Source organism: Ananas comosus, linkage group 2, assembly GCF_001540865.1.
Source record: "Ananas comosus cultivar F153 linkage group 2, ASM154086v1, whole genome shotgun sequence".
Lineage (NCBI taxonomy): Eukaryota > Viridiplantae > Streptophyta > Magnoliopsida > Poales > Bromeliaceae > Ananas > Ananas comosus.
Genome location: NC_033622.1, coordinates 4,800,238 through 4,813,978, shown reverse-complemented (window position 1 = coordinate 4,813,978; position 13,741 = coordinate 4,800,238). Strand labels below are relative to the sequence as shown.

Genomic DNA, 13,741 nt, shown 5'->3' with positions numbered 1-13,741 from the left:
CTGACGGATTTTAGATCTGATGCACGATTTTCGAGATAAAGGGGTTTCTTTGGTTATATATATATATATATATATATATATATATATATATATATATGTGTGTGTGTGTGTGTGTGTGTGTTTTATGGTGAATGTATTGAGGGTAGGTTTTGTCGCAAATCGGCAACCAATTTGGACAAAACAAAATCCTGAATTTGATGTATCTGTCGTGCTGATCGCACTGGTGCGATCCGTCTGCAAATCTGACGAACGGATCTCCTGATATCGCATGATTATCGAGGAAGGGTCACAAGTGGAGAAACAGTATTTTCGCGAAAAGCCCGACATTTTATGTACCGAATCGCGTGAGAATGGACGACAAGGTGTGTACGCGCAAAATACACGCGATGTGAAGGTCTTAGTACGAAATACTGAGTTTCGGGGGACTTTTGTGCGAATTGGCCATTTGCATAAAAGTGACCACTTAGGGTTTCTCCATGGAAACCCTAACCCTAGGTCTCTCTCTTCCTCAACCTTAACCCAGCCGCCTCCCTCTTGTTCCCCAGCTTTTCTTGCGCATGCCCCGGCCACCTGAGCACGCCGCCGGCCGCCGGAGCTGGCTGCTCCTCCACCTCCTCCATCACACCTACTACCTAGCCACCTCTATCTCCGTCCGTGAGCATCCTGGATGATCTANAAATATATTATGTATATATATATATATATGAACCAAACAAGCTCTTATTGTCAATTGAGCTTGTTTGGTTCATATGTACATATATATATATACATATGTATGTATATATATATGCCATACTAGCACTGCACGGCTAGATGCAGTGTTGGCCGCAATCACGGCCTCTAAGGAGAATATCGCGCGAATAGGATAATTATTAATTCGGAATGAGCAGCCGATGGTAGGCTTACAAGCGCCTGTAATGACACCACCCAATATTGTCGAAACTACTGAATCTCATTCGATTTCAGAATCTAAATTATATGAACCAAACAAGCTCTTATTGTCAATTGAAGAGTTGATGAAGAAGTGAATTAAATAGAAAATACTTACGTCGCACCTGGCTGCTTGTACGTAATTCATGGAAAAATGTGATTTAAACAAGAAAACTTATAACTTCACTCATCATATATAATAAGGAGTGCCCTAGCTAGGCACATTTTTTAACACAGACTCTTTAAAAGCCCTGCTGGCTTTTAATCCGAACAAGCTTATTTAATAATTGACCCAAACATATAACCAGGACCCTGAAGCAAACACAAACAAGGACACTCAAATAAAAGTACAAAAACAAATACCAATAAAAAGTACAACAAACAACTGAGAAGAAAAAGACCTAATGCGAATTATGAGATTGATGAATCCCTGCCAGAAGCGATAAGAGAAAGATGCTGCCATATACTACTAAACTCTCTACCACCGTCACCAAGATGAAATAGCAAATTACAAAGCTCAGATCGAACCATCCATGTCTGGACCTTAGTGCGCTTAACAGACCGTAAAGCTGTCCTATTTGTGGACCTGCAGACAATGGGATCAAAGCGAAAGAGAATATGAAGACAAGAATGGCAACGGGAGTACTAACTGGAGCCAGCACAACATACACCGACATTGCGAATGCGACCATCATATAGTTTATGGCCACGGATAGGAAAATGGAGGAGCGGATGATGAGTTTAATGCGAACAGAAGGATCTGCCCTAAATGAGCTAACATACGTAAGCAAGAACGTGACCATGATGGAGCAAACAAATGCTAAGGAGTCCGAGATTATGAACGCGTTGAAAGCATATTTTCCTGCTAGAGTTGGTGTGCCTCCGTTTGGGTGGTCGTCAGCTTTATAACCTCCCGGCATGGTGAAAGCTGCGGCAAATGTCACGGTAGCGATAAGTACCGAGGCAATCGTTAGGTTTTGGGCTGCTCTCTCGTACGCCTTCTGTTTTTCCTCCTGATCTGGTTGATTGTTGTTTTCATTGTTCAGCTTGTCAAGTCGGCAAGGACCGTGGATGGCACCCATAAATCTTAAGCACTGAGAAATCCACAAAACCGGTTCCTGGAAGAAGAGCTAACAAGAACAACATGAAAATAATTAAAGACCAACTAATATAGGGTACTACGTACTCACTGCATAAGTATCATAGCTAGTTGTGATCATTTGGCAGGTAGAGGACAGGCGAAGTTTGCCTAGCCTTTCACTCAGGCCAGCATCTCCTTGTATAATTAGGCTCTGTTTGGATACCCTTAAAACTATGCTACATCGGTAGAAAAATTATTCTATGAAGCGTTTGGAAGAAAAAAAAAAGTAATTTTTGGTATATAGTTAAACTATATCAAAAAATGAAGTAAAATTATAAACCACTCTAACAAAAAAAAAGAATTTTACCATTCTTGGACAAAGATGCATCAAGTTCTAACTTTAAAATTTCAACATAAAATTTTAAATTTCAACATAGATTTTAAATTTTATAATTTAATTTATATTCAAACTTTTAATTTCAAATTTAAAATTTGAATTTTAAATTTTAAATATCAAAAATTAAATTTTATAATTTTAAGATTTAAATGTCAAATTTTAAATTTTAAATTTTCTAATTTTATAAATTCAAATTTTAATTTTCGAATATCAAATTATAAATTTTAGTTTACAAATAATAAATTTCTAATTTTAAATTTTCTAATTTTATAAATTCAAATTTTAATTTTCGAATATCAAATTATAAATTTTAGTTTACAAATAATAAATTTCTAATTTTAAATTTTCTAATTTATATGCAGTGTCCCGGGGGTTTGGTATCGGATTGGCTACAGTATTAGCGATTGGTCGATACATCTGGAGAGTGTCGGACTGAATTGGAGTCGTTTTTGCACAAAATGGATGCGGAAACGCACTCGGCGCACTCAAATAAGCAAAACTGAAGTTTGCCAGTTTCGGGAGCCCAGAACATGGTTTGGGTCGCCCAGAACTGAACGTGAACTGAAATAAAACTGGCAGCCAATTCGGATCCTGTTTTTGGGTCCCCAGAAATGGGCCCGAAAGTTCACTTTGGGATTATCGACTATGCTGACCGTGTATGGTGGTAGGTGAGGTCCGCCGGACCATGTTTGGGCACATCGTACCGCAGGCGAAGGAACCAACGAAGGAGTGCTGTATTGATCTAGAAGTTTCGGATGCCCAGAAGTTAATTTCGGGCGCCCGAAAATGTAGAGTTCTGCAGGGACAGCAGGTTAGTGTTTTTGTTCTTGGGGCTTATCAGACCATTGCACCTCCTTATAAAAGCTTGTGTGCGATCCCCTGAGAAGCTTTTTCACCCTTCCTTACAGAGAAGCTCATATTTTGCACTCTAGTCCTCCAAATACTCCAAATTACACCATTCCACCTTGAGAATTGCAGTTTCTGTAGATTTCCAGCAGCGACCTTCGGTGTTTTGGCTCGTGTGCGACGTAAGAAGCTCCGTTTGCTGTGAAATTTGGTTTGGTGGTTACTAGACTTCTTGGAGATTTCGTGGGGCTCATTTGACAGCATTTGATTGAGGTTTGCATTGTCAATTTACTGTTTTTGCAGACTGCTGCTGTATTGGAGCTGAAATTTGTATTTTTATGGTTTTCTTGGATCAATCCTTGGAAGAAGTTGCATTTCGAACCAGAGAAGGTTGCTCCATCATACTCCACTGGTTTTAGCACCTTTCCTCAACTGAATTGAAGATTGGAAGGTGAGTTTGACATTGCAATCTTAATGAATTTAAGCTTAAGTGCTGAAATCTAGAGTATTGATGGAAACTTTGGGATTTTTGTGCTTTGATCCTTAGAGAGATTTATTGCTGGTTGGAGGCTGGTCTCAACAAAGGTTTTCAGCAGTTGCTTGCTGTCGTCGAGCTCGTGCTAGAGGTGAGTTAATGATATGCTTACTGGATTCTACGGATTTCCTCCTAAGCCTAGTCGATGTCAGCATGTATATTTTTTAGTCTTTGTATACCATGTTATCTAGCTCGAATTCGTTGATTTGCATGTTAATTGAAATCTGAATTTGGAGCATACAGTAGTGATTTAGATAAATTATACATGTTGGACTTGGAACTTGACTTAGAAAAAAACTATCGATTCTACACCGTCATTTTCTTAAACTACCAGATTTAGCTCTATGAGCCATAGTTTGTGTTGTATCGCCGCAGTTTGTGGACGGTAGATATCCAGGATAGTGTAGAATAAATTTACGCTCGTGCTGGAATATCGAGCTTATTTTTACAGCTGTGTTTAGAATGTTCCGGACTGTCGGGTGCCGTTCAGGTTGACAGTGGACCCAGATTGTATTTTTTGCTTCAGATTGTGCCGAGGGCACGTGAGTTTTGGTGGTTAGATCAATTTTACCCTTCTACTTTGACTATAGCCTGTGAGAGCCTGATTGAGCTCGACAGAGATACGCTTGCATACTCGGTTGGGTAGCGCCCACGAGTGCAACTCCGGAGTCGGGCTCAGTGCTGTTTTGTTGGTGTCATTGTGTCCTGATTGGACTGGCTCTCCACTGACTACCTAATGTGGTGGTTGTTAATGTAACTTCGACAGGCGGGACGGGTGTATTCACAGTCCCTAGTGAGATTGGGTCAGAATTTGCATTTTCTACAAATAGTTAGTGTTGGATCACGATAGTATAGTGGCATATAACTGTAGATTTGTTCCAGCTTTCTTTACTATCATTGCTTACCTCTGCAGACTTAGTGGATGAGCCGTTAAGGTCGGTAGCGGTACCCACTGAGGACTACTTCTTTTTACAGTAGTTCCCACACCCAGTTGTAGATCCTTTTTGTAGAGCCCTCTTCTTCGGCTGCTGCTGTTGCAGATACAGATCGTGGAAAGGAAGTCGCGAGCTAAATTCCTTTCCGTTTTGCTGCTGACCTAGAGATATACCAGCTACAGGTAGTTGTAGTTTTTGGTTCTTATACATACTGATGTTAGTGTCTCTGTAGTGTTCCGGAGGTTTGGATAGGATTGGTTGTAATATTATTGACTAGTCAACACATCTGGAGAGTGTCAGATTGAGTCGGAGTCAATTCTGCACGAAATGGATGCAAAAATGGACTCGGGCACTCAAATAAGCAAAACTGGAGTTTTGCCAGATTCGGACGCCCAGAACTGGATTTGGGTCGCCCAGAAGTTGAGTGCAGAACTGATGAGAACTGGAAGCCAATTCGGGTCCATGTTTCGAGCGCTCGAATGTGAGTCCGAAAGTGCACCTTGTGTGTATCGATTGTGCTGACACGTGGCTGGTGGTTGGTGAGGTCCGCCAGAGCCAGATATGGGCACAGCACACCGCGGGCGAAGAGTCCGAAGAGGAAGCTTTGTGTAGCCTGGAGGATTCGGGCGCCCATAATGTGAGTTCGGGCGCCCGGAAATGCCCGAGTCTGTAGGGACACCAAATTGCAGCAGCTGTTCTTGGGGCTTATTCTACAATTCCAGCACCCTATAAATAGGTGGAGAGTGACCTTGGTGAGCTCTTTTCACTCTCTCTTCTCAGTAGCACCTCTGATTTCTTCTCCACTCCTCGATTTCCTTTGGATTTCATCCAATTCATCAGTTTGAATGTGATTGAGTGCTGATTCTGCAGTTTTCCTGCGACGACCTTCGGTGTTTTGGCTCGTGTGTGACGTAGGAAGATCAGATTACGACGAAACTTGGTTTGCTGGATTCTAGACTTCTAGAGGAATCCAGAGCACGAGTGTGTTTCAACGTTTTTGGCAGATTTGCCGAGTTTGGTTGAGGTTAGCTTTGTCGATTTCCTATTTTTCCTTGCTGCTTGCAGTTTTGAGCTAAAAATGGAATTTCTTGGATTTTATTGAGGTTAGCTGTAAAGGCAGTAGGATTTTGGACCTGAGCTTGATACTTCTATGCACTTCACTAGATTTGAGACCCTCCTCACCAGATTTGGATGTAATTAGGTGAGTTTTGACATTGGAGTTGGGTTAATTAAGCTTAAGTGCTGAAATTAGCATTGTTATTGATGCAACTTGGATATATTAGGTTCAGATCTTGGGAGAAGAGTAGTCTTGAACCAGAGAAACTTTCTACAGCTATTTCACTGCTGAGGGAACCTTGCTACTGCTGATTTGAAGGTAATCTAGTGAAATTAGCATTGTAATTGAACTAATTTAAGCTTAAGTGCTGAATTATTGAATTTTTGTGGATTTCTACGCTAGATCCTTCAAGTATTCCAATTGCTGATTTGGTGTGATTTCAGCTGAGTCTCACAGCAGTTCCGAGACCTCCTTGCTGCCTGGAAAGAGCATTTGGGGTGGGTGTATCATTGGTTTCGCTTCTAAGTGCATGTTAGTCGACGTGTATGATATGCGGCTATTGTTGTCATGCTGTAGCTCAAATTCATCGATGAGTATGTAAATATATAAATCTGAATTTGGAGCATATTTAGTAATTAGATAAATTATACATGTTGGATTTGGAACTTGACTTAGGAGAAAACCAGCGTTTTGATCCGTCATATGCTTCTACTACCTAATTTAGCTCTAGGAGCCGTATTTTGATTGTATCACCGCTGTTTCAGCGCGATGGGTACTCGAGATAGTTTAGAATGCATTTACGCTCGTGCTGAGATGCCGAGCTTATTTTTTACAGCAGAGTCTAGGCTATTTCGGATTGTCGGGTGCCGTCGGGGTTGACGGTGGACCCAGATTATTTTTAGTCTCAGATTGTGCCTAGGGCACGTGAGTTACTCGTTAGACCCTGTTCACTTGATGTTAGCTTGAGAGAGCTTGATTAAGCTCGACAGAGATACACTTGCATACTCAGTTGGGTAGCGCCCGCGAGTGCCACTCCGGAGTCGGGCTTTGTGCTTTTGCGTTGGTGTTGTTCGTGCATGTTGGACTTGCTCTCCACTGGTGTCAGCGTGGAGGTAGCTGTATAGTCGTAACCGGGCGGAACGGGTGTGTTCACAGTCCCAGGGACGGGTATGCTTGCAGTCCTAGTGAGATTCGGTCGGTATTGACATTTTCTACAGTTGGTTAGTGTAGAGCATGATAGTGTAGTGGTTTATAGCTGTCGATTTTCTTCCAGTATTTTCTGCTATCCTTGCTCCCTTCTGTAGACTTAGTGAGTGGGCCGATGAGTTTGAGGGCGGTACCCACTGAGGACTACTTCTTTTGTAGTAGTTCTCACGCCCAGTTGTTACCGCTGTTTTTGCAGAGCGTTGCCTTCGGCTGCTGCTGTTGCTGATCTCGATCATGGCAAGGACGTCGCGAGTTAGAGCCCTTCCAGAGAGTCGCAGAGCTAGAGGAGCACCAGCTATAGGTAGTTGTAGTTTTTGGGTCTTTACATACAGTTGTTGCATCTCGCCAGAGCGAGCTTTTGTATATCTGGATTACATGTATGTATTGAACCTCGGTATTTATTGATACGGTTTATTTTCCTAGCTGCTCCATACTACTGTTTGTGGTATTGTATGATTATAGATACTTCTACTTTTCACTTCGTATACAAAAAAAATACCTATGTATACGGCGGGTCTGTTATCGAGCCTGGGGAAACGTGTAATCCGGGGCATGACAGTCTCGCTAGAGCGAGTGATTTTTGTACCAGGATACTATATATGTATGTTGAACCGATGTTGTTTATATATGCTTTTCTTCTTAGCAGCTCTATACTACTGGTTGTAATATTGTATGATTACAGGTATAGGTACAGCTATCGCTTCGTATACTGGAGAAAGTCCTTTGTATACGGCGGATTTGTCGGCGTGCCCGGGGAAACGAGTAATCCGTGGCGTGACAGATTAAGTTGGTATCAAAGCATAGCATTAGGCCATTAGGACCTAGGAACCCTAAGTTTGGTAAACCTTAGGAAGGCAAGACGCGAGAGGCGTGATTTATCGCGAAAGTCAGCGATTGATTTGCTTTAACTCATCCTAGGGCGGAATGAGTGACTGAAGGAGTGTCTATTTCATCCAAGAAAATTATGTCCGCTGCAGACGGCATAATTTTGAGGAGAAATAGGAGCCGACTTCTAGACTTTCGCTTTATTGGGTCGAGAGTGTTTGTATTTTGTATCTGACCCTTATGTCCTTTTCTTGCAGCTATGTATTGACGCCGAGGTCTACCGCCGACTAGGGATAGCGCCGCACCTTCTGAGATGCCTGAGCCGGCAGAGCTGAGTGCACGACTATAGTCGAGTGCACCCCCGGATCTGAGAGAGCAATTAGCTTCTCTGATGGAGGTGACGAGGCAGCAGGGGGCGTTGTTGCAGAGGATGTGCGAGACATTAGCTCCGCCACAGAGCGCAGTACCGAGAGCACCAGAACAGGCAGCTCCACCCCCGACTACTCTAGTGGCCGCACCAGCCGCAGCTGTACACCCACCAGTGACAGTTCCTACTGTGCAATTTGCATCTTCTGGAGAGGCGTCACAGATGACTGAGGCTGAGCAGGAGCGGTTGATTGAAAGGCTGGCTTGTTTCTGCCATTTTGATCCGCCGACCTATGACGGCAGCTGCACAGAGCCCTGTGTCGTAGAAGACTGGGTGAGCGCGATGGAGAAGCTGTTTGAGGATTTGTTTATTCCTGAGCGGGAGCAGGTACACTTGGGAGTTCACTGCTTGGCCGGCGATGCACACTCTTGGTGGAGGAGGATGAGGCGAGATCGAGGGTTGATGGCATTGCAAATGAAGTGGGATGAGTTTTGCGGGATGCTGTATGGGATATACTTTCCAAGCAGCATGAAGTAGAAGCTCGAGGAGGACCTGAAAAAGCTTCAGCAGGGAGAGAGAGCAGTTCAGGAGTACATCCATGAGTTTACTTGACTCCTGAACTATGTGCCATTTGTAGCCAGAGACGAGGCCCACAGGGTATATCTGTTTGAGCGAGACTTGAGACCAGAGATCTTCAGGTTGGTACTTGCGCAGAGGTTGAGGACCTTGAATGCATCTATTGAGCAGGCTTTGTGAGTGGAGAGAGGTGATGCATCTATTCGGGAGCGGACCCAGGTGTCAGGGCAGAGTCAGGATAGGAAGCGCCCAGATCCAGATGACGGAGGACAGTCGAGCAGCAGGCGTCCGCCAAGACCTCCACAATCACGCTCTCAGGGTCGTGGGTCTTCGGGACGTTAGCGTTCCAGAGGGTCGCGTCAGGAAGGACAGTCGCAGAGGACGCCGCATTGGATCTTAAATTTCTAATTTTAAATTTTCTAATTTATAATTTCAATTTTTAATTCTCAATTTTTAATTTTCAAATTTAATTTTTAAATTTCAAATTTCAAATTTCAAATTTCAAATTTCAAATTTCATTTTAAATTTTAGTTTTCAAATTTCAAATTTTAAATTTTAAATTTTAAATTTCAAATATCAAATTTTAAACTTCAAATTTTAAATTTTAAATTTTAAACTTCAAATTTTAATTTTCAAATTTCAAATTATAAATTTTAATTTTNGAGGCCGCCTCCCGCCGTCGGCCGGCATGAGCGCCGGCCTCCCCTGGCCTGCCGCGCCGGGTTGCCGCCGGCGCCCCCGCCGCCGGAGCCCTCCTGCTAGCCGGACCCGAGCCAAGCTTCTTCTTTGCAATGCGGCTAGGGCATCATTGCCCCCCCGCCGTGGCCACCTCCCGTCGCCGGCCGACACACGCCCTTGCCACCCCACACTTGCAGTACCCTCGCCCTGCCGGCGCGCTCGCCGTCCGGCCGCCGTTGGCCGTGCCCTAGCTTCCCCCGACCGGTAAGCTTGTTTATGCTGTTTTGTGCACTGTTTACGATTCTGACCGCAATGCCAGCAACCCGAGGCTGTTCCGATGCCTCTGGAGGTGAGCACGGTGATCGTCAGCCAGTGCTGGTCACAGTGCTCACCTCATTTAGGGTCAATGAGCTCCGGATGTGTGAGTTAGAGGTGTTTTAGTTTCAGCGCGTAGTTTTCGCTGAACTTCGCATCGCTCGCGCGGTTGCCTCAGTGGCCGAAAGTGCTCCGAAAGGTGAGCACGGCCTCCAGCACGCCGAGACCTGTCAGTGGGTGTCTCGGCTTGGCTGATTAACTTTCGGTTTGCGTAGTCGGACCATAAAAGCCCCGAAATCACATAAAATAATGTGATTTTGGGTAACCTGGTGGTTTTACGCATTTTTGATGGTTGTGGTCGCTGTTGGCAACGTGTGCGGGCTGTGGGTAACCTCTGGACTGATTGTCCAAGGCCCCATGCATTTACAAAAATCGAAAAGTGATTTCCGGCTCGTTTCTCGGCGAAATCCGACGACGGAACGCGGGTTCGGTTCGGAATTATTCCGACGGTGCTTCGTGATGGATTGTTTAGTCGCTGAGCCTTGTTGGCTGGTCACTCGCATCATTTCGAGGGTTCGAAAATGACGAGTGAGCGACGGGGGGGTTCCGGTGTCGAAATTGACACTTTCAGGAACTTAGATCCGAACAATTATCCACCAATAGTTGTTTGGTTGTGTATCTTTGTGTTTACTGCCAAGACATCTTATTTGATGTGTTTTGTGGCAGCGGATGACTCGTAGCACGAGTCAGTGCGTTCCAGGACATTTCAGGGGTCCCGACGGAGTCCCGGTGCGATTTTCGGGACTTCCGGCAAGTTACGGTAATCGGTATTGGGAAACCGATCTCCGTGGAATTGTTGTAGGGTTGTGGATACTGTGGTTATTAGTTGTGGGTTAGATACTAACCCGATGGACCCTCCGTAGGTCCAGTTGACTTTCTTTCGCAGTAAGGAGACAGGCGCAACATTCGTACAGGTGGGTACTTCGATCCGAAGTCGGTACAGTGGTGCACGCTCGGTGATGGTTTCTTACCCTTGCTCTCTCGTTGTTATCTGGCATATATATCTTTATATATAGTGTTGAGCCTAGCACCCATGTTGTTTGTTTATACTCTACTCGGTTGTTTTTCATATCTAGTATCATAAGTAGGAGTAGAGTAGTTACATCATATTTCCTTGCTTCTCTACTTAGTTATTTTGCATATCCTGTATCTTGTTTAGTGTAGAGCGGTTTCGTATTTTCATGTGAGATCAGTGACCTAGTTGGTCGGTTCTTGTATCTCGTATCTGTGACCTATTCATTTGGTTCCTTGACTTTTGTCGTTTGATGACCGTTGAGGTCGGTGTACCCTAAGGGGTTGGATTGTCGGCTAGTGGCTGACGGTAGTTCTGGATTTTAGTGATACATGATGTGACATTCGTGTGACCTATTGGTCAGTTCTTGAGTATACAGTTAGTTGATATTGAGTAGTACTTGCATACTTTTGGGAGGATGTTGAGTTATTCCATCCTAGTTGACCAGAGTGGTCGGTTCTTATATTTCCTTACAGTTGATGACCTATACGGTCGGTGAGCCCTAAGGGGCAGGATTGTCGACTGGTTGCCGACGGTTGGTTATTGAGCATTCAGCATCGATCGCTACTGCTCGTACGCATTTCACGAACACCAGCAGTTTTGCCACCGCAAGAGGGTGTTCTTTTCCGAAAAAGTGGTTGCTAGTGTCAACCCGTGAGCCCAAGAGGGGTTATATGCTTTCAGCCTGAGGTAATAGGTACCAATATGGCTTGTTTCTGTTTAGAGCAGATGTGGCATGGGCCTGAGGTGTTGGGTACCATACGGCCGGTACAGATTGGGTATATTTGGTCTATACGTTCGGTTGACGCATATGTCTATAATAGCAGTTGTTGCATGCATACTTACAGTTCTTTCTATATACTTATCTTGCTACTATAGTTTGATACCCATGTATGCTTTATGTTCTTCTTTACAGTAGCGGTAGTCGTTCTTATACATTCCGTTCATGTATTATTGTTGCTACTGTATTTAGTATATCTGCCCTTGTTATTGTTTATCTATTCTTAATCCGGTGAGTACTCCTCGCCTTCGTTGGCTTGCGGTACCCACTGGGAGGGGAGACATGTTTACATGTTCTCACCTTCCCCACCTTTTTTCAGGTATTGCGGGCGGTGAGGATTGAGACGAGACGTGAGATATGTTCGTAGTGGTCAATAGAGCTTCCGACCCAGGTTACTCGGTTTAGTTTCTACCCTTACTATTCTGTTGTTATAGCTTAGACAGTTTGTATGGTTCAGTATTTTTATTATATTTGAATATGTGGGTTTTCATGAATGTAATAAAAGTTTTTTTGGAATTTTGTAAAATAGAAAGGCTTTCTACCCCTCGTGGTAGCGTGTTTTAAAAAGAAAAGGTTTCCGTGTGGGAAACAACTTTCAAAAGAGTTTCTCGTGATTTTTCTTGACTTAGTATTTCAAAATAGGTTTCTGGGTAGGAAACATTTCAACTGATAGTTTCAAAATCTGTATATGAACCTATGGTGAATGGTGTATGGATGTATGAATGAACGGATATTTGTATATTCAGTGATAGTGGTTGTATCCCGTTTGTACTTTTGTACTTGTGTGACGCCGTGCAAATACAGGGGAGACTCTGTCCGTGTGAACAGTGGATTCCCTGTATTTGTGGCGGATCTGGCATACCTTGGGGTCAGGTTTTCAAACAAAAAAATTTTCAGTTACTTCCGCTGTACTTTCAAACCCAAAGGGACCCCGGGGCGTAACAGATCTCCCTCCCTCAACTTTCGAAATTTTTCTTGCAACTTCCGCTTCACAGTGTCGGGGAAGTAATTGGCGAACACCGCCCTCCGCCCTCTTGAACTCCTCCCACATCATAGGCGGAAGATCGGGAGACCCATCCCGCTTAACTCGCTTCCATCACACCTTCGCCGCCTTCTCAAGGCAATGTGTGGCGAGGTACACCTTGTCCTTCTCCAAGATATACAAGTCCTCGAAGAGCGTCTCCATGGAGTCGATCCATGACTCCACCACCGCCGGTTCCACCACCCCCCCTTCGAAGATAGGTAGGTTGAACTTATTAAACTATATGAGAGCTGCTAACGCATGCTCCCGCTCCGCCTCCACCGCCGCACTATTGGAGTTTGAGGTCCCCGATCCGGCCGGTATTGTCGTAACTGGAATGGCCGCCGCGGCCACCCCCGCCGCTACTCTCTCGGCCACCATCGGCACCACTGCAGGGGGCACAGGATGCTCGGCCTCCACTTGTGCCGCCGCCGTCTGCTGCCGCTCTAAGGCGTCCTGGAGCCTTTGGATTTGCTCCCCTTGGCACTGAACGGACTCCGCTTGTTGCCGCACTACGCCAATAAGCGCGGCCATCTGCTCCCGAAGCTCCCCGTCGCCACCCCCTCCGGGTTGCACGGGAGCCGCACTCGGTTCTTCAGCCATGGATCATTTCTGAGGTCGACCACGAGGAGTCTTAGGTCGTCCACGAGGCAGCATTGCTTCCTGAAATGAAGCAATTACATTAGATACTTAACCAACATACTCGAATTTACCCAATCCAGCGAAAGCAAACAAGTGTATTTATTTTCATCCCAAGCATCATGTCGTCAGCCGCCGATCACAACACAAGAAAAAAAAAACAAATAACAACTTAAATTTAGTCCCTGACCACATTAGAGACATGCTAACATTAACTCAATCATAAGCTTTCACTATATTTTAATTCCATGTCACTCACGTCTCCTAGATCCTTAAGGTTTTTCATTCCTAAGTGTCACGCCTAGAGACCGCTACCAATTTGGTCCAGTTCGGGCGTGTTGAACAGACGCCGAACGGACAGCACCTCCCCTGTCAGCCCAAGGCCAAACAACCAGATCGTGTATAAGAATTTGCCCAGGAATAGAAATTCTATACATACACAATCAACGAAGGGCACAACAAGTGCCAACAACTAAGAGC

The 13,741-nt window shown here is 44.5% G+C and overlaps 1 protein-coding gene across 1 annotated transcript; it reads right to left on the bottom strand.

The window, feature by feature from the left end:
* LOC109725467 (protein ACCELERATED CELL DEATH 6-like) lies at window positions 1,091–2,276 on the bottom strand. The gene has a single exon (XM_020254667.1). It carries the CDS (start codon window positions 2,010–2,012, stop codon window positions 1,332–1,334), a length of 681 nt encoding a protein of 226 aa, XP_020110256.1. The 5' UTR covers window positions 2,013–2,276; the 3' UTR covers window positions 1,091–1,331.

What these genes read in the sequence shown, in the direction of transcription:
- LOC109725467 (XM_020254667.1), bottom strand. Translation starts at nt 2,012, where the DNA reads ATGGGTGCCATCCACGGTCCTTGCCGACTTGACAAGCTGAACAATGAA.